Source organism: Peromyscus eremicus, chromosome 5 (assembly GCF_949786415.1).
Source record: "Peromyscus eremicus chromosome 5, PerEre_H2_v1, whole genome shotgun sequence".
NCBI classification, from domain to species: Eukaryota; Metazoa; Chordata; class Mammalia; order Rodentia; family Cricetidae; genus Peromyscus; species Peromyscus eremicus.
Window position 1 is genome coordinate 77735520 of NC_081420.1, and position 19473 is coordinate 77754992.

General features: G+C 36.6%; 1 protein-coding gene across 8 annotated transcripts in view; it reads left to right on the forward strand.

The window, feature by feature from the left end:
* Wac (WW domain containing adaptor with coiled-coil) overlaps window positions 1-19473 on the forward strand; it is a 67634-nt gene that overhangs the window by 37312 nt on the left and 10849 nt on the right. For 6 of the 8 annotated variants that reach the window (XM_059263760.1, XM_059263764.1, XM_059263759.1 and 3 more), the window contains exons 4-7: window positions 3123-3229; window positions 7807-7922; window positions 8816-8928; window positions 14021-14329. In XM_059263760.1, coding sequence (XP_059119743.1) covers window positions 3123-3229; window positions 7807-7922; window positions 8816-8928; window positions 14021-14329 — 645 coding nt within the window. The remainder of the gene's footprint in view (window positions 1-3122; window positions 3230-7806; window positions 7923-8815; window positions 8929-14020; window positions 14330-19473) is intronic. The other 2 variants (XM_059263763.1, XM_059263762.1) reach the window with 1 other exon arrangement.

Sequence of the window (19473 nt, forward strand, 5' to 3'; positions counted from 1 at the left end):
AAGCTAACTGATAATCTTTTGTCAGCCATGTAATACTTACGGTTTTTAAGGGAAGAAGCTTATCAATTAGTGGAATGTTTGCCAATATTTGAAGTTTCATTGATAATCACTACAAGTAGAATTTTGGGTCTTAACTTTATGAGAGATCAGTAGATTCCACCTACAAAATACTATGTCCATAGTGTAAACCGTGTGTCTTTAGCAAGCCTCTTATGAGCAAATAAATGTCAGAGTAGAGCATCTCATCCAACCTTCATTAGTAGGTTCTTTTGGTGGTGTTCATTTCAGACAGCATCAGTGGTTTTTCTTATCATTATAGAAATTTTTTGTGTGAAAATCCATGGAAGCAACAACTTGATGACTAGTGTAAAGACATTCTAGTGGCACATACTGATTGTTATATGATTCATCTGCAAGATGGGAATTTTAGCATATATCTAAGCCTTTTAATTTGGTGTAATAATTGTTGACGATAATTGTTATAACCTTAGGGCAGTGGTTCTCAGCCTGTGGGTCACAACCCCTTTGGAGATTTAAAGACCCTTGTGCAAGGGTGGTCTAAGGCCATTGGAAAACACATCTTAATATTTTCCTTAAGATACATAACAGTAGTAAATTTATAGTTATGAAGTAGCAACGAAAATAATTTTATGGTTGGGGGTCATCATAACATGAGGAACTGAGTAAAAGGTCTCAGCATTAGGAAAGTTGAGAACCACTGTCTTAGGGCCCTTAATATCATCTCATTGTCATTTATTTGTTTTGAAGCCTCAGGATCTAATTTGTTGTCCTTATCATGATGTTGATTTCCTAGAGTAGAAAGATCCACATGGTGCAGTTTGGAGGGATCCAGGGTCATTCTTCCGAGTGTCTTCCAACTAGTAGCCTGTTGAAAAATACCCTTCATTCTTCTAGCATCAGGTTTTGGTAGTAGCTCTGGAGTGCTATCTCTTGCAAGCTCAAATTGGATTTAAAATTAGCTTGGAGTAGTTTTGCCCATACCTTCTGCCTAGCACATAGAAAATTTAGACTCTCGGTGGGAAAGTGATGTTCAACACGAGCTACATTGTGTGCACACAGCTTAGATATGGTGAATAGCTCTTAGAGCTAGGAAATTCTTCTGGAACGTAGGTTCCCTCATGAATATGAACTGTTGAGACAAGCTGGCGTGAAACTTGGAGATCTGCCTGCCTCTGTTTAGCTTTGGGCTTAGTTTTGATTGGTTTCTGATTTTATTGTGTTGTTGGATTTATTTATTGCCTACTTTATCTAGAAAAAATGATTTAATACCATATAAGATAATAAGTGTAATAAGTAGATGCAAAAGCCATCAGGCTTCTCCACTGTCAGACTTTTGGGTGAATTTCTTTTTATCTAATTACCCACATTGATGTTAGGTTAACTTTGTTAGCCAATCTAATAGTTAATTGTCTTTTATCCTTTGTGACATCAGTAGCTTTTTTGAACATTTGAATCTGTTCATAACTTCACTTATAAAAATATCTGTAATGAAAATTTAGTCTTGGTTATAGCTGTTGCTGATTACTGTTTGTTAGTGACCAATGTATGTGTATAAATTACCAGGCCAAGTTCATCTCCTTTTGACCTGTAATGGAGGATTGGCAGTCTACATTTATGCACTTGCTCCCTTCTGTTCTAGCTTTGAATAGATCAGCTGACAGTTTCCATTTGGAACCATTGAATCTCAGTAGTCAACACCATCTCTTTCAGTTCATCTTTCTTTTTTATCCACTTATTTTTTTTCCTGTTAATTCTTAATCCTTCTTGTTCTCTACTGCAATTATAATTGATAATTCATGGCCCACAGGACCACTACCCTAACACATCTCAAACACCACTTTCAGTTTTTATTCATCATAGTTAGCATCCATACTGTCTCCAATACTTTCCTTTAAAATGCCAGTTATGGCCGGGAAGTAGTGGTGACTCTCACTTTAAATCCCACCACTGGGGAGGCAAAAGCAGGAGGATGTTTGAGTTCAAGGACAGCTTGGCCTACAGAGTGAGTTCCAGGATGAACAGGCCACACAAAGAAATCTCTTGAAAAACCAAACATATAATAATTAATATGAAATGCAAGTTATATTGGCTTTTGCCTGAAAAATAGTGAAATGAAATGGAAACATAAACAGACATGTGTTGGCTCTTTTTACACCATTTATTGATGAGTTTTTACACATTTAGATTTATGCACCTTGGTTTTTATTTTATTTTCCTGGTGCTAGAAATTAAACTTGTCTTTTGTGTTGGTATAAGTGACAGATAATCTTGTACTGAGCTATGTTCCCAGCCCTCCACATGAACTTTTCCTAAAACAGTGGAGAAACTGTTATCCTTGGTGATCTTTGGGATGTGTATTGGTGAGACTCGGGTCATTGTTTAGAACTTTTAGGTAGAGTTGGCCCTGCTAGGAGCAAGCTTTTTATGTCACCTTTACCAACTTGAATAGGTTCCTCCCTTGGATTTTAAACACTTAAAAACTTGATGTTATTTTAGTTTAAAAATTTTTCAAGACTATTAAAGAACACATTTAGGGATTATTTTTAAAAATCAAGATAATTTCAGAAATAATGAAAACAGCAAGTTCTCTGTGGTCTCTTGTCCTAAATCATTTGAGTTTTCACATTTCTTCATTTTCTTTGAAAGAAATTTGACAATGTGGTTCCTTTCTTTGTTTTTGTTCCTTTGTTTTTTGTTTGGATTGGTTTGGTTTTAGGAAAAGTCTCCATAATAGCTCTGGCTATTTTGGAACTCACTACATAGGTAAGGATGGCCTCAAACTCACAGAGATCTTACTGGTTTTGCCTGTAGTTTTGAGATTAGAGACATGCACCATCATGCTCAGCTATGCAGTCTTATTTGTAAGCCGTGTCTATCTGTAGTAGTATCAGACAGTTCCTGTAGTATAAAAAGCATGAATTGAGCTTGGAGTTACAGCATATACCTATAATTTCAACGTTGATGCTAGGCTGAATGGACTAAACAAGGATGACATGTTTTTTCTGATATTCATAGGATATGATAGTCAAATAGTATTTACAGTGGTGAGGCTTAAAAAAATAGATTACAGCTGTGGTTATTCTTTATTCTTTCTCTTTAAGGGACCAGTTACTCTCCACAAGAAAATTCACACAACCACAGTGCTCTTCATAGTTCAAATTCACATTCTTCTAATCCAAGCAATAATCCAAGCAAAACTTCAGATGCAGTAAGTATTAAAACAGTGTTCAACTGATTAAAAAGCTGTCTGTCAAATGAAAAAGCACACTGCAAATAAATATTCTTAGACGTTGTCTTTCAATTTTTAAAATGTTTGAACTGGAGTTGATAATGTATTTTTGGATGTATTGTTCATATAGCAAGAAAAATTTGTCTTTGCTATATATGAAAGTACAAGTAATATCAACTTTTCTAAAAGTATTTAAGGCGCGCATGCGCGCACGTGTGTGTGTGTGTGTGTGTGTGTGTGTGTGTGTGTGTGTGTGTGTGTGTGAGAGAGAGAGAGAGAGAGAGAGAGAGAGAGAGAGAATGATACATACATTGCTTATTTATTCTCTGCTCTGAACTTGGTACTTCACCAAACAGTGAGGACAATATCCTGATCCTAAAAGGCATAAAACAAACAACCAATAATAAAAAACCACCATAATTTTAAATACTCTAGAAAGCTTCCATTAATGAAATAACTGGATATTTCAGTGTGGGTCCAAATGAAATTTCTCATGTATTGATTTAGCAGCAGAATACCTTAATCAGTTGTATGCTAAGTTATTGTCATATAGCTAAGACTGTGTATTTCATTTTCATGGAATTTGATAGTGTGTGGTGGTGACAGAAATGCTAACAATTTAGAATGTTGTTAAAGCTGTTTAGGGATCCTTAAGATGACCTCCCATCTCACCCGACAAGTTGTGTATAACTTAGCTCGGTGAAGCTAAGAGGTTTATTTAGTCTTCAGAGGTACAACTGCACTTAAAAAGACAGACGTGTGGAAATTGATGGACATAGTGGCACAGGACAGTAATCCCAGAACTTGGGAGCCCGAGGCAGGAGCAGAACTGGGGGAATTAGCAAGAACTTGTCTTTAAAAAGAAAAAAAGCATAACAAGGATTTTTGATAATTTGGGGACAATGAAGGAACTGTCCCCAGACTAAAAAGTCAGACCTGAATCATAAAATAGTGTCTGTGTTAGCAAAGAAAGTGAATTTCACAGAAAAGCAGTGGAGAACCCGTGAAAGATGTTAGTAAAGCGGCTGTAGATTTGCAGTTTTAAAGTTATCACAAGTAGGACTGTCAAAAATGCAGGAAAGAGTACAGAGTAAAGCCTTTGGAGAGCTCAGAGTTTAAGATAAGCACATGCTGACCTCCCGATTACCCAAGTTCAGGCTCCAGCAGCACCACTTTGAGAGCTCATAACCAACTGTAACTCCAGTTCAGGGAATATGACGATGCCTTTTGCCCTAGTGGGGCATCTGCTCTGCACCTATTGTACATACATATATGCAGACAAAACATAAAATATGAATCTTAATATATTCTTTGAGAATTTCAAATAAGTCAATAAATTTTACTTTAGGTATTTTGGATGATTACCATGTTTTAGTTGGCATTGAAAGGTAGATGTTAGTATTGTATTTTCTTTTGTCAAGTAGGGTAGAGCAGTACATTTCTGTAGGAAATTGTGACAGCAAAGGTAATATTTAGTTCAGTCTCATAAATTTGTAAAATGTAATTATTGTATTGGGTCTGTAAAGGAAAGAAATCATGGTAATTACTTTATCACCAAGATTCTAGTACGTGAGTATGTAGACTTATTTAAAACCAGGGCTCCGACTTTGCTCATTTAGAAAAAAAAATTGGGCTGGAAAGATGATTCAGTCTTTAAAGGTCAGGCTCAGAACCAAAAAGATAGAAAAAATGTATTTGTACTTAGAAACAGCACTATGATAGAGGGCTGGAGAGAAAGCTCAGGAAGTAAAGCACGTGCTGTGCAAGCCTGATGAAGACCTGAGTCCAATCCCTGGCACGGGAAGAAGAAAGGTGAAGAGACACTGCTCCCCAGAAGCCCTGATCACTCACAAGCTTGTGTATGTGTGTGTGTGCACATAAGTGTAATAAAAACAAAAGGAGAACCCTATATTTAAATGCCGGCCCCTTAAGTATCCTACCCTAATTTGAGTAGTTGGAAAGTGCTTTAAACTCAAACTTAACTTTACATTCAACTAAGTGGCCTTTGATATTTGGGAGCTCATTTGAGTATACTATATGTTTGCAAACCTTTGGAGACAGGGTTTCACTGTTTAGCTCCACTTGGCCTACAACTCATTATGTAGACCAGGCTGGTCTAGAACTCAGAGATCCATCTGACTTTGCTTCCTCCTGAGTGCTGGGATTGAATATATGTGTTGCCATGCCTATCTCTGCAGCCAGTTTTGCCTGGAGACATTCTCCTTAATTTACTAAAAGAAAGATGTATCAAAGGATTATTAGGATTTCATGAATTCTTTGTCAATAGGGAAGGCTATCTATGTTATTTAATGAGCTATTAATAACTCATGAATTAATTTAAGTATTATCACATTTCTGTAGTTTTAGGAAATTTGGTAGTATAAACAGTTGAGAAATTGGAGATTTTTTTTTTTTTTTTTTTTTTTTTTGAAGAAACAGCAACATTCATGTAAGAGATCTAAAAGGTTTAAATTTAAGGAGAGAGTAGATAGGTCTCTTGGTAGAAGTCCCTTTTGTGGGTTTCACCATGTAATCTTGGCTGGTCTGGAACTTGCTGTGTAGACCAGGCTGGCTGCAAAGCGTAGATACCTGCCTGCCTTTTAAAGGCCCCATTTTAAAGTCATGCATTCTCAATACACTTTTCTTAGACAATTATTTAACTTGATGTTTACTATATTGAAGATAAAAATGTTTTAAAACTTGATTTAAAATGCCAGTCAAGCCCATTGTGTGTTAATATGTGTAACATTTTAGGAAAAAAGTGACCTTTCTAAAGAATATCATAGATGTCCCCTATCAAGGTTTTTTTTTGTTTTGTTTTGATGGCGGTGGTGGGGGGTGGGGTGGGAGAGGAGAGATCACAAGTCCTGCATGGCTTCTGCGTAGATGTCCCTTTGATTATGATAGATTAAAGAGGACAAAAGGAAACTCATTTTAGTGATTTTAGGAAACAGTTTGAGTCATGCGGAAGAAGTTCAGATTTCCTCAAGTGTTTGTAATATAATATTCCTTGATAGCTGATTGAGTCTGGCTACATGTTAAGCTTAATTTAGAAAATGTGAAATGTATGCAGGACATGGTTAATTTTAGATTTTTTTTTTAATTTTTATTTGTTTGTTTGTTTGTTTTTAAAGACAGGGTTTCTCTGTGTAGCTTTGGAGCCTGTCCCGAGTGCTGGGATTAAAGGTGTGCGCCACCACTGCCCAGCTTAGATACTCTTTTTTTGTCAAATCAGAAATGTTGGCTCCTGCCATTACACATTGGTCTTTTTAAATTCCATCATTATTTGAAGGATCTTTATACTTAACTCCTTAATAGAAATGGGGTTGAGATGATGCTCATTGCTTAGTGATTGGGAAACTAACTTGCAATTTTTTTACAGTAAAAGATTCCTCTTGTACAAACAGATTTGATACTAGTGTTGTAGACCCTTATACTTCAAGGCTGTGATTGTTGTGTGGTGGGAAGACAGGGTTTTACTGTATAGCCAATGAAGGGATTACATGTTCTGTGAACTTTCAGGTTTTTTGGAAATTGCCTAAATGTAAACTGATGCTCTAAAATGAACATTGTTGTTTAGCATACCAGGCCTCCCACCCCCACCCCTATGCACCTTCCTGGCAAGACTTATGGTAAAAGAAGTGCTGAGTGTATATATTCTGATACAGAATGTTGTTTGCCTTGAGACAGTGGACAGTTGGCAGACTATTAGTTTGAAGAGAGCACTGGTGGTTTAGACACTGTTATCTGTCTATTCTGCTCAGTGTCTGTTTCTTTGACCAGTCTCAACCCTCTACTACTTCTTGGCAAATGTTCTCCTCAGAACAGACACTTAGAGGAGAACAGCTAAAACCAAACACTTGATGGTTCAGACAGCTTGGGGCTGATGAACCAAGTACTTACTTTTACCGCCCTTTTTAATCTAGACACCAGTGCCATGTAACTACTTTGCAGATTTTTCTAATTTCATCCTGATTTTACACGGCCTGCCTAATACCTGCCTGGGATCAACTGAGAATTTTAAGTGCAGTGTTAGTTGCAGAACTGCTGCCTTGTGTTCTCCATGAGAGAAGAGTCTACTTAAAGTCTATGACATGGGCTTGAAAGGCAAACCAAATTCTCAGCTCTTTCACTAAGTAACAGCAAATACTGGTTGACTGCCTTCTAACACTGTTGATTGTCTTTTGCCTTCTGAAAGTAAGAAGTAGAAGTAATGATTTTATGCCTTTATGTCAGTTGAGAACAACATGACCCCCCTCCCATACATCACTGGTTTTACTAGTTAAAATGCTACTTAAGGGGGTCTCTTACAAAGCTTTCTAAATTCAGGATATTAATAATCTCATGTTCTTCCCAAGCCTAATAAACTAATACTATAATCTTTCTAGATACTCTTACTCATAAAGGTTTTATTAGACCTTGTTCATATATATATTTACACACACACACACACACACACACACACACACACGTTTGTTATAAAAATCATTGAAATTTTTAATATTTGTATCAAATAATTAAATGACATTTTGTAATTTTTAAAATCTATTTTTAAGCCTTATGATTCTGCAGATGACTGGTCTGAACATATTAGCTCTTCTGGAAAAAAATACTACTACAATTGTCGCACAGAAGTTTCACAGTGGGAAAAACCAAAAGAGTGGCTTGAAAGGTATTTGCTTTTAATCTAGTAATACTCCCTACTTAATTCTGTAGGTCAGCATCCTGTGGCATTAAACAGTATCTTTAGGTTCTGTATAGTGAAACCATTTATTTCTTTTTCAGTTTTAGTCGTGGTCCCTTTTCTGTGCTTTCCCTTCATGTAAAATAATTTCTTGGACACATATAGGCAACCATCTATGGAGGTCTGTGAACAGTCAGTGTATTTGATAAAATACTTAGCAATCTGTCATTTGACTTTGTAATAGAGGTATTTGTTTGTTTAGAGATGAAGTTTCATACTAGGCTTGCCTAGAATTCTCTCTCTAGCCAAGGTTGGCTTTGACCTCCTAATACTCCTGCCTTTATCTGCCCTACCCTCCTCCTGCCTTTTTGTTGTTGTTGCTTTTTTTTTTTTTTTTGGTTTGTTTTTTTTTTTTTGTTTTGTTTTGTTTTTTTGTTTGTTTGTTTTTCAAGACAGGGTTTCTCTGTGTATCCTTGGCTGTCCTGGAACTTGCTCTGTAGACAGGTTGACCTTGAACTCACAGAGATCTGCCTGCCTCTGCCTCCCAAGTGTTGGGATTAAAGGCGTGTGCCAACACCGCTTCTTGACTTCATTTTTTAAAGGAAGTCTTTATGTGAAAACTTTACCATTTATTGAACTATTGTTGGGAGTTTAGACTGTGGAGTTAGTATGACTAGCTGGTAGTTTTGCTGTAAGTGAGAAACGTTCTTAGTCATGTCTTTGCTGTATTCTGTCTTCAAGACCAGTTTCAATTGCAAACCACGTTCCCTTCTTTTACTCCTTGTACTATTTTGTTGAACATTTGGTAAGAAAAGTTATTACAGACTCCAATACTTCATGTAATTTTATTCATAAAGTAATGTTTGATCTTTTACTTCTAGAGAACAGAGACAAAAAGAAGCAAATAAGTTGGCAGTTAATAGTTTTCCAAAAGATAGGGATTACAGAAGAGAGGTGATGCAAGCGACAGCCACTAGTGGGTTCACCAGTGGAAGTAAGTGCTCTTTTGTTGCTATTGTTCGTTTGAATTTACCAGTCTGTAAAGTCCATCTGCGTGTGGAAATTGACATGAAAATATATGGGATTTCTAGTATCAACTCCCTCGATTGTTTTCCTGGAAAGGGAAATGGGTTCAGGGTGGAATAGTGGTATATGTGGTTCTCATTACTCATGTTGTCAGTAATACAGAATTGGTAAAGAGCAAGATTTCACTTTGTAAAGTACTAATAATTGAATCCTAGCCATACACATTGAAACCAGAGCACTACTGACATTTTATTCCTAATGAGAAGCTATTAATATGTAGATAGTCTCCAAAATTGGATTTTGTTTGACATTACAGTGATGTAAAAGCATATTTAAATAACTCTTTTGTCACTTTCACTATAATGTTAGAAAATCACATCAGATAATAACACTTTATTAGAAAGTAAATTTCATGAGAGATATTTTGCCTGACTATACTGAGCTCACATATGTAGGCTAGGCTATACTCTTATTTCTGTAGCTTACATGTGGTCATGTGTTTTCAATGTATTTCTACAGTCGTATTGCTGGGATCTAACCCCATTATCTGTACTTAGAAGTTAATTCTATGTTTAGAGATGTGTATAAGCTGTGGACTAAGGCTTCACAGAAACATTAACATTCTTTGTAGAAACTGTTCTTCAACCCTTGTTTAAGGTTCCTTGAGCTATAAGACAAACTGTGGTCATACCATAACATTTTCTTGAGAGTCATCTATTGATGTGTGCAACTGATTCTCAATAAGGGGTATTGATTCTTTAATGGGAAAAATTACTTAGGGTGAACTTGTGTATAGCTTCAAAACATGAGTAAAATTATACTTAGTATAATTTAGTATTAAGTTAGAGAATTACAGTACATTTCATTTTGAGGCCTAAAATGTGGATTTTAGGCTGGGTGGCGGTAGCGCACACCTTTAATCCCAGCACTCGGGAGGCAGAGCTAGGCGGATGGATCTCTGAGTTCCAGGCCAGCCTGTCTACAGAGTGAGATCCAGGACAGACACCAAAACTACACAGAGAAACCCTGTCTTGGAAAAAAAACAAAAAATAAAAAAAAAAAAAATGTGGGTTTTAATTCTGTGTTGCCCTTTGTGTCAGGTTACTACCTGACTTTGACCAAACACAAAGGAGCCAAGGTTTTTATCTTGAATTAATTAAATAGCATATAGTTGTTGTCTCATGCAGTTGATGGACAGGGAGGGGGAGCATGAAGGACTGCCACATACGGGCTAGAAAAGAAGTTTTAAAATCAAAACATAAGGAAAATCTATTGTGCTTGTGAACTAGATCCTAGAATTATACAGTACTGAATTGGGCCAGCTGATTTTAACTAGGTTTAGGCTAGTAGTTCTCAAAAGAGGAAAGGCTATGTCTCCTGGCTTCTAGAATAATGGGTGGTTTTCAGCCATTTCATGCTGAATTCCTATATATATAGTCCATAGGTCTGTAGCTGAATTCGTGGGTGCATATATTTTGTTTACTTATTTTTAAAAGTCATTCTTCTCCAGACTTAAGAGTTTATAAAGTAAACTGGTGTGGACCTCATGGTGACCATTGCTGCTTGGCAAAGTTCCAGCATTTCAGCATTGCAGACCACACTTCTCCAGCACCTTTTTACTTTCAATATTAATGCCTTTCCCTTTGGGAAATTTTATGTGTGCTTTGGTAGCCTCTCAAAACAAAATAATTTTTTGGGAAAAAAAATCACCACCACCATGGATCCAGGAATCCCATTGTACCCTCCTAATTACATCAAGAATAGGAAAGTTAGAGATTTACTAGACACACTTGATACCAAGGATGAAATGCCTACAGTTCAGATCCAGAACCTGAGGCCATTAAGGGCAAGAGTTCATGTAGAGAAATCAGAATGGTACAATATAATGGGAAAAGAGTGAGACATCAGGACCTTCCCTTTGGGGAGCATTATGAGGGAAACAGGCCCATAAGAAAGACTAAGAAACTGTAGTATAGTGTCTGCTCCCCAGAAGTCCTTTTCCCATGGTCAGGTATTTGGATAAGGATCTTTATTTCCTTAGATACTTGAGGAAAATTCCTGGTTAATAAAGTAGTCATTCTTATCTCTAGCAGGAGGAACTTGTGGCCCTTTTATTAACATGATTTAGTGCCTATTGTCAAGGTCAAGGCTAGCTTCCTCAGCCCCTGATAAGCAGCCATACATACCCCAGCTCACAGGCCCCTAGACTACTGTTTAATCCTATGTGCAATTACAGAGTGTCTTTTCAGTTGAATGCACTGGTAGCCAACCTAATTCACCCTTAGATTGTGTCCATCTCCCCATCTCTCCCTCCTCCTATCCCCCAGAAATCCTCTTTGGGACCTGAGCCCCCTGCCGAAGCAGGTCTCCCGCATTAAACGCCAAGATCTAATTCTGAAGCAGTGATGGAAAGAGTGTGTGTGTATGTGTGTGTGTGTGTGTGTGTGTGTGTGTGTGTGTGTGTGTTTTATATATTGGCATCTTGTTCATGATTTCAGAGTAAGGCATGTTTCTAATTTTAAAAGTTACAAAGGCCTTATATGGGGGTGCACTCCATTAATCACTATACCAGGGAGGCAAACACAGGTGGATCTGTATAAAAAGTTAGAATGCTAAACTTTTAATCTCTTGACCCAGGAACTTTTTTGAGGTGTATGCTTTGTTTACTATACTTGTGTGTATAGAAATGAGACATGTTTATATTTAGAGCCCAGAATGAGGTTATTTATTGTTTTAGCCCACTTCTCTTCTTGTTGAGTAGTATTTCAGGGATCTGCTTCTATGTCCGTTTGATTCTACATCTGTTAAATGATTGCCTGTGCCATTCTGCTTCAGTATACTGTTACTGTAAGCCTTCTGCTGTCTCTCAGCCATCTCACGCTCTATGATTTATATCTACCCCTTTACTTAAAGTAAATTCCTGTATGTGCAAATAATGAATCAATGAGTCTGGCAGTTTTAAGTAATAATTGAGAAAGAAATTTAGCTATATTGGGTTTTATTTTTCCTGTTTTAATTTTTCCACTAAGTTATATAAGGTACTATAGTAATAAAATCAGTATTCCACTTAATTATTTGACATTGTCATATTGTTCTGTGTTTATTGACATTTGAGTAGAATAATGCTTGGAGTGTGTTCCTTTCAAGAAAAGGGAGTAGGAAGATTCTTACACGTAGAGAGATGGTGGAGTTTTTAACCTCAATCTGATACTCAGAATTGTATGGATACAATTTTCTTGTGTTATTAACTACGTCTGGATTATTTCTTTCTGTACTTAATATTATGATTCCTTTAAATATAGAGAAACCTCAATTGGGATTTCTTATTGTACTAGGGATATTTTGGATCTGTCCATTCTTTGTTGGAGATACTGCCCTGTTGTAAATCATTATTATACCTGTCAGATTATATGCTAGTCACACATCTCCCACCATGGCATTCAGAAAAGTCTGGGGGTCTGTGGTGCAGATAGAGGTAATTCAGTAAATGCCTTCTGTTTGGTGATTGTAGGAAGCATTTTCTGCTCCCTTTTCCCCAGCTCCTACTCTGCTGTCTTTTTGACCTAACAAGTATTTGAAGTATCTTTTTAAATTTTCATCTGAACATTTTGACCTTATTTTATATGTTTTACTTTTAGCCATATAGAACTAAAGGGGCCTTTTTTTATAAAGAGAAATAAAAGTTATAGGTAATTAAAATGGTAGGGCTCAGCATGGTGTTATTCCTGATGCACTTGTATTTGAAGGTTTCTGTTATAGTTATATCTTTTTAAGAACAAAATAGATAAAGATTCAAATAGTTTTATGTTCATACAAGATTGTAATTTACTGATGTGTCTGTGCACAATTTTGTACAGCACTGTAATAAGCCAATCTGTTTCTGTTATTGGTACATTGTGTAACATACTGAATCTATATTTTAGATAACTGGAGAGTTTCTTTTGATATAATTGAAGGCTTTGGTGGCAAACCAGTGTCTTGAGTGTACTGTGGTAGTTGTAGTGTGACAACCTTAAAATTGACTTACAGCTTGATAGTCTTTCCTTTGTACGTTTTTGATATTAAGAGAAGAGCCCATGGATTAGGAAAAAAACATACTCAACAGTGGGCGTCCTTTATACAACTGTCAAGATCTTTCACAATCTTTTAATCTTAGGGTGTTTATTTTATTATTTAAATGTTTCTTTGGGATATTAGAGGTGTTTTTTTTTTTTAATTAAATCAATGACCTTTGTCCAGTCCACATAATTGTTTCTTTAAAGATTTCTCCCTTTGTATTACTTTGTAGAAGCATAGTATCAGAATTTAAATTGTTGGCAGAGTGTGAACTATTTCCTATATTTACTTTGTGAGTTTAAATGCTTCTGATGTAATTGCTGGTGATAAGCTCATTTTTCTGATTATGCTTACATATGTTGGAGTTCTTTTCAGAGTAGCATGTGAATGTGAAATATGATTATTTTACCCTGTCAGTGTTTTTCAAAATATTTCACTGATTTATGCATGTGATGCACAATATAGTATGTGTTAATCCATTTTATATCATTGAAAGCCCTAGACTAAAACACTTAAGATCCCATACTAGCTAGCAGCTTTAATATTCAAAAAACTGAAATTGATGAAGCCAATGTTTTTTTGTAATTGAACCACTGGATATAATTCCATTAATTATTTGAATCTATGATTCATATTTTAAAAGAAAAAGAAAACGTTTGCCTTTTTATTTTTGGAAACATAGTTTTTGAGTAAAATGTTACAACTATTTTTAGAAAGTTTTTTGGAATACAGTTTAATTTCAAAGAATCCATTAAACGAGTTGACCTATTGATTCTAAGTATAGATTCATATTTATAGTTGTTAAAACTCTTGCCATATTGATATCTATATGCCAGTGTTAAAACTGCAGATACTAACTGGGCTTGCAGTTTTATGAAAAGGAACATAATTACAGTTACGTTGCTCAATTAGCTGATGTTCATGACACCAGATTCTAACAGCATCTGTTTTTCTTCCCCTTCCGTCATTCCAACATCTCTTTTGCTGTGAACTGTGAACTACAGTGGAAGACAAGCATTCCGGCGATGCCAGTAGTTTGCTCCCACAGAACATTTTGTCTCAGACAAGCAGACACAATGACAAAGACTACAGACTGCCAAGAGCAGAGACTCACAGTAGCTCTGCGCCAGTACAGCACCCCATCAAACCAGTGGTTCATCCAACCGCTACCCCCAGCACTGTTCCTTCTAGTCCATTTACGCTTCAGTCTGATCACCAGCCAAAGAAATCATTTGATGCTAATGGAGCATCTACTTTATCAAAACTGCCTACACCCACAGCTTCTGTCCCTGCACAGAAAACAGAGAGAAAAGGTACGCTGTTATTACTAGATGCTGCACGTTGAACTATATAGTTTGTAAAATATTCTTTCCTTTGGCTCAAATAAGACTTAATTATAAATTCTTTTTCAGTCTTTTAGAATGTTATTAGGTAGACTTAGATCTAAAATTAGTCATTCAGTTTTTCTTTTAATTTATAATTCTCAGGACTCAATGTTTTGTTTGTCTTTGACACTGAAACCAAATATTTAGTTGGTAGCACTTAGCAGTCAGTGGCTTTAATAACATGTCAAATTCAGATGGCACAATGCATTACTGTTTGGATAAAATACTTTTCGGGTTTTGTGGCTATTATCTAGATAGCTTGGGAGATGATCTCCATTTTCTCTTAAAGACGTTTTAAAGCATGATTTTTCACTTCAGGTAGTTACTGGCCTCAGCTGGTATATTAGAAAACTAAGGCATGAGGCAGAAAATAAACAGAATCAGACCTCACGTCTATTAGACCACAGATCTGAGAACTGTGGGGACACATTGCAACCCAAATTGTCTTCATACAACTTACTGTAATATCCATAGCATGCTCAAAAAGTTGAGGTTGTGGCAAGAGCCGCTTGGGGGTGGTAGACACCATAAGCGGCATAATAAGTGCCCTTGCACAAGGCATTCATAATTCAAGCTTGCAGCTCAGGATATGGTTTTCAATCTCAGGGCAGCAGAAGGGAATCTAAACAATCCCACTTCCTTCTATACTACAAACTGCTGATTCACATGAGGATGAAGTGTTGGTCTGTGGTGGTGTGCTGTATTAAATGATGGATGAACAGCATCTTTGGTTTTCTGTCCCTCAGTGATGCTCCGTCCCTGGGCTTTGACAGACAGTAAGACATTTGTGGTTGTTGTACAAGGTGGGAGGGGACACCGGAAATAGTGATAAAAAATGTGTCAGAGTGGGAGAAACACCTGCACTGGCTGATGTTTTAAAATGTACTTGGAATAAGAGAAGACTGTATGTGTTGTGCATCTAATTAAAGGATCTCACAATAAGTGTATTTAATGGAGAGAGTTTGTGTTTGCTTGAGGGACAGAAGTGTGGGGGACCGTGAACCTCAGCAGTTTTGCAGGAAATACTGTTGGTGTTAGTGTGAAATGGTGACCTAATGTTTTATCTGTACCTGTTGAGGTGACTGAACATTTCTTGGTTAGCTCGTCTTACCATATAAACAAATAATAGAAAAATGTTAGATATATCAGAAATACAAAAGTGTTTTTGTCAATTAGCCTCCAATGACCTTTTTTTTAAACTGCTGTAATATCCCTTCCAGTTGTAAAGTCCTTTCTAGAGTTGTGAAATCACAAAACAAGCAATAGATTTGAGTCCTTGTACTTTACAAGGAAGCCCACATTGGAAGAGTTCAGTGAATTTAAATTATCAAACTTTTCATTTAGGAAGTTAAAGGTATGACTCTTAACACACAGCAGCTGTGGAAGTAGAGCTGCTCAAAGATCTCATGCCAGCTCATCTCCATCACATAGCTAACAGTCTGCTGGAGCAGTAAAGCAGGCAGTCACTCATTAATACTCAGGGGGAGTCAGTTACCTAGTCTAAAGTTCCTTAGTCTGTTTCAGGTATCCCCAGACTAAGTAAAATATGACTGAGCCCCCTAGACTTTATGTCTAGGCAGTAATGGCCTTTTGTTGTTGACATAAAATGGACATTAACTGGCTAAAGTGGGCCAACCTCAGCATCCTCTTCCTTGTTTTAAGTTTAAGGATACTGACTATCTTCATAAAAAAAAAAATGAGAGATTGGTTTAGAAAGAGAGACAAATAATTGTTGGGGAAAAAAATATATATATATATATATATATATACACACACACACACACACTAGTCAATGTTGTAAAGTATGTCTTTTTGTAATTAGTTTAAATTTGCCCAACTTAAAAAAATTATGCTTAATTCCTACATTTTTGTTGGCATTTTGAAAAGTGTAACAGAAACAACCTTGTAAAAAGAATAATAGAAAATAATTGCTCATAATGTGAGCATGGAATATACCAAAATGATTGTTTACCTCTTTACAAATTAGTAAACTTCACTGTTACACATTTTATACAACTCTGTGACAGATGAAAAAACCAAGATCGGGAGATAAGTATCAAATTAGAATAATGTATTTGTGAGGATAGAAAGTTGCGAATGTGTAAGTTTGTTCTTTTAGTGTGGCAGTTTAAGAAATTCTTTTTTAACTTCCCCCATTTAGGGGGAGAGGGGTGCTTGGGATTGAACCGAGGACCTCACAGTAATAAGCACTCTCCCTGCCATTGAGCTGTATTGACAGCCATGCTTAACTTGCCTTGCTTTGTGCAGTAATGCGCAGATTTTCTCAGTTGAACAGAAGTAACAATTGCAAACTATTTGTGTATGTTTGTACATGTATAGAAAAAAGACGTGTTTGTGCTCGCACGTGTGCATGTTTGTGTTGATAGTAGCTGCTGTCACTTACCATTTGGTTTTTCTGCTGTATGTTGGTCATGAAACAAACACTTCTTTATTGGATATAATAGTACTATGATCTCCATGTGTTTGTGCGCCCTGTTGTCAGAATACCACAGGGAATTAATTAGTATTATTATTACCTGAGTCTTAAAATCTTATATGCCAGAAAGGAGTTACTTGTCAGACTAGAAAAGTGTAGATCAGAAATACATTCTGACCTGTTTTTTTCTCTGAAGGGTTGTTTGGAAGAGTTAGTGGTAGAACAGATAGATTTCTTTTCCAATTTAGATGTGGGTAAGTTCCTCCCTCTTCTGGCAAAAGTTGGAAATACAAGTCAACAATTTACAAGTAAAAGCATAAAGGAAGGGGAGTTATTACCTCTCTTATGGAAAGTGGAGTGTGCCCTGCTTTGTATTACAGTATATATTACATAACCTAAGCAATTATGATAAGCAGTCTATTAAGTGTTAACACTCAGAAGCAAACTTTTGTTTTGCACCTTTTTTTGTTTGTTTTCAAGACAATGTTTCTCTGTGTAGCCTTGACTGTCCTGGAACTCACTTTATAAACCAGACTGACCTTGAACTCAGATTTGCTTGCCTCTTTCCTGAGTGGTGGGTTAAAGGTGTGAGCCACCACAGCCTGGCTTTGTTTTGCACTTTTCTGTCTTCTTTTCTTTTCTTTTTTTCTTTTTCTTTTATCAATCAGCCTGCCCTGAAACTCAGAGATCCACCTGCCTCTGCTTCCTGGGATGAAGGATGTTCTCTACTGGTGTACTACACTCCAGTCTCCACTTTATTTCTTTATGGCGATAAGTACTAGTGTCGCTTTTTACTGAGTTTTATTTATTTGGTGTAAGGGGCAACACTTCAGAATTTTTAAGTTCTAACATTTCAAAGCTCTTGATTAGACACAGCAGCACCAAAACAAAACTGAAAACTTTTTGTACCTTTACCAACATTACCCTGCCTATCAAGGTGACAATCTCTAAAATGAAAGGAGAGGATAATGCCATAGGAATATAAGTACTGATTTAATAATTCATGCAGTAAATAAAATAACGTTGGTTTTTCTCTGAAGAAAGTAAAAGAAGAATGCTTTTAAGGGACAGTATCTTTTAAAAAGTTACAAATAATTTGTACAAATAAATTTTAATGAATACAAGTTAGTATAAGGTGTAACAGACTTTTAAAGTAAACTAGAGTAGGTGACAACATATTTTCCTTAAAAAACTTATCATTTTAATAATGTTTCCTTTATTTGTCTATGAACCCAAACCAGCAAAGCTGGAAGCAAGTGATAGGCAGTCTGCTGAACTCGGGGTTTGAAAAAAATATTTAAGGACTTCTGAGCTGATAAATTCATTAGCATGTCCATGAGACGTATTTAAAGTAGTTTGAAATCCATGCATTAGAAAGGTATTATTCCTAATTCTTTGACCATGGAAGTGAGGTTGTGAAAAGACTGATACCCAGCAAGCTTAGAGTAATTTTCCATTTCTCTAGAACCGTGAAAGTTGCTTGTTTAGTGCCTAGAATTAAATACAGATGTTTAAGATCATGTTAACAGTGCAGTGGTTCTTGACTCTAAACACATGGACTCATGGCTTCCTGTGTGCAACCTTAGCAATCATAATATGTATATGATTTTAAGTGGGTATATAGAGAAAGTGTTGCTTTAGCAAATGTTCATAGTCTGTTGAGTGATTGATTGATTGGTACTTGAGACGAGGTTTCTTCTGTGTGTAGTCCTGGCTGTCCTGGAACTCACTCTATAGACCAGGTGGCCTTGAATCCACCTGCCTTTGCCTCTCAAGTGCTGGGATTAAAGGTGTTTGCTACCACTGCCCTGCTTGCTTACCAGTTTTGACCTAAAAGAATTGTGCTTAGTTCGATGATTGAATGTATATGTGTACACACATACATGTACATTCACACATAAATATACGGTGTGTGTGTGTGTGTGTGTGTGTGTGTGTGTGTGTGTGTGTGTGTCACAGTTTCTGTGAAGGCATATATCTAAGAACAGTTGCTGTCATCGTGGGGGAGCCTAACCATTTCTGTGGGATGCCCGCTCTCACTTTTTCCCTAGGGTACTCTTGAGGGAGGATTGAGAAATATTTAGATAGAAAGATAGAGAAGGAGAGAAACAGAAACAGAGGGTAGCCTCAGAAGAGCCTGGATATCCACCAGCCCCTCCTGTCTCTTCTGAAGAACCCTTTTATAGGTATGCCAGCATGTGGAGCAAAAGACCTCCCCACCTAGCTAAGTGCAGACCCTTCTAGTCACCTGGTAACCACATATGTGGTCAAGCAATCCTCTAATGCTGCCCTGCTGGGTAAAGCAAGCTCAGATCTCACTAGGAAACCTCTGTGGGCCTCCACAGGTCATGAAGGAAGTTTATCTTCACCTTTTCTAGATATCATGAATTATAACTATATATATTTAGTGTGGCTGAGTTTAGTCTCCTTCAGAATTGTTAAGTAAATGCTTCTGTTATTCTATAAGCATCTAGTATATTGTTAAGCTTAATTTTTGCAAGTGTGATGAGTCTGTTTTTCTGAGTTGGCCTTTTTCTATTTAATGAAATCTAGTGATTTTTAGAAATTCTTTAAAACGTAAGGGTCGCGTTAATGTTGCCCATGCTGGCATGGAACTTGGAATGTTTCTGCTTCA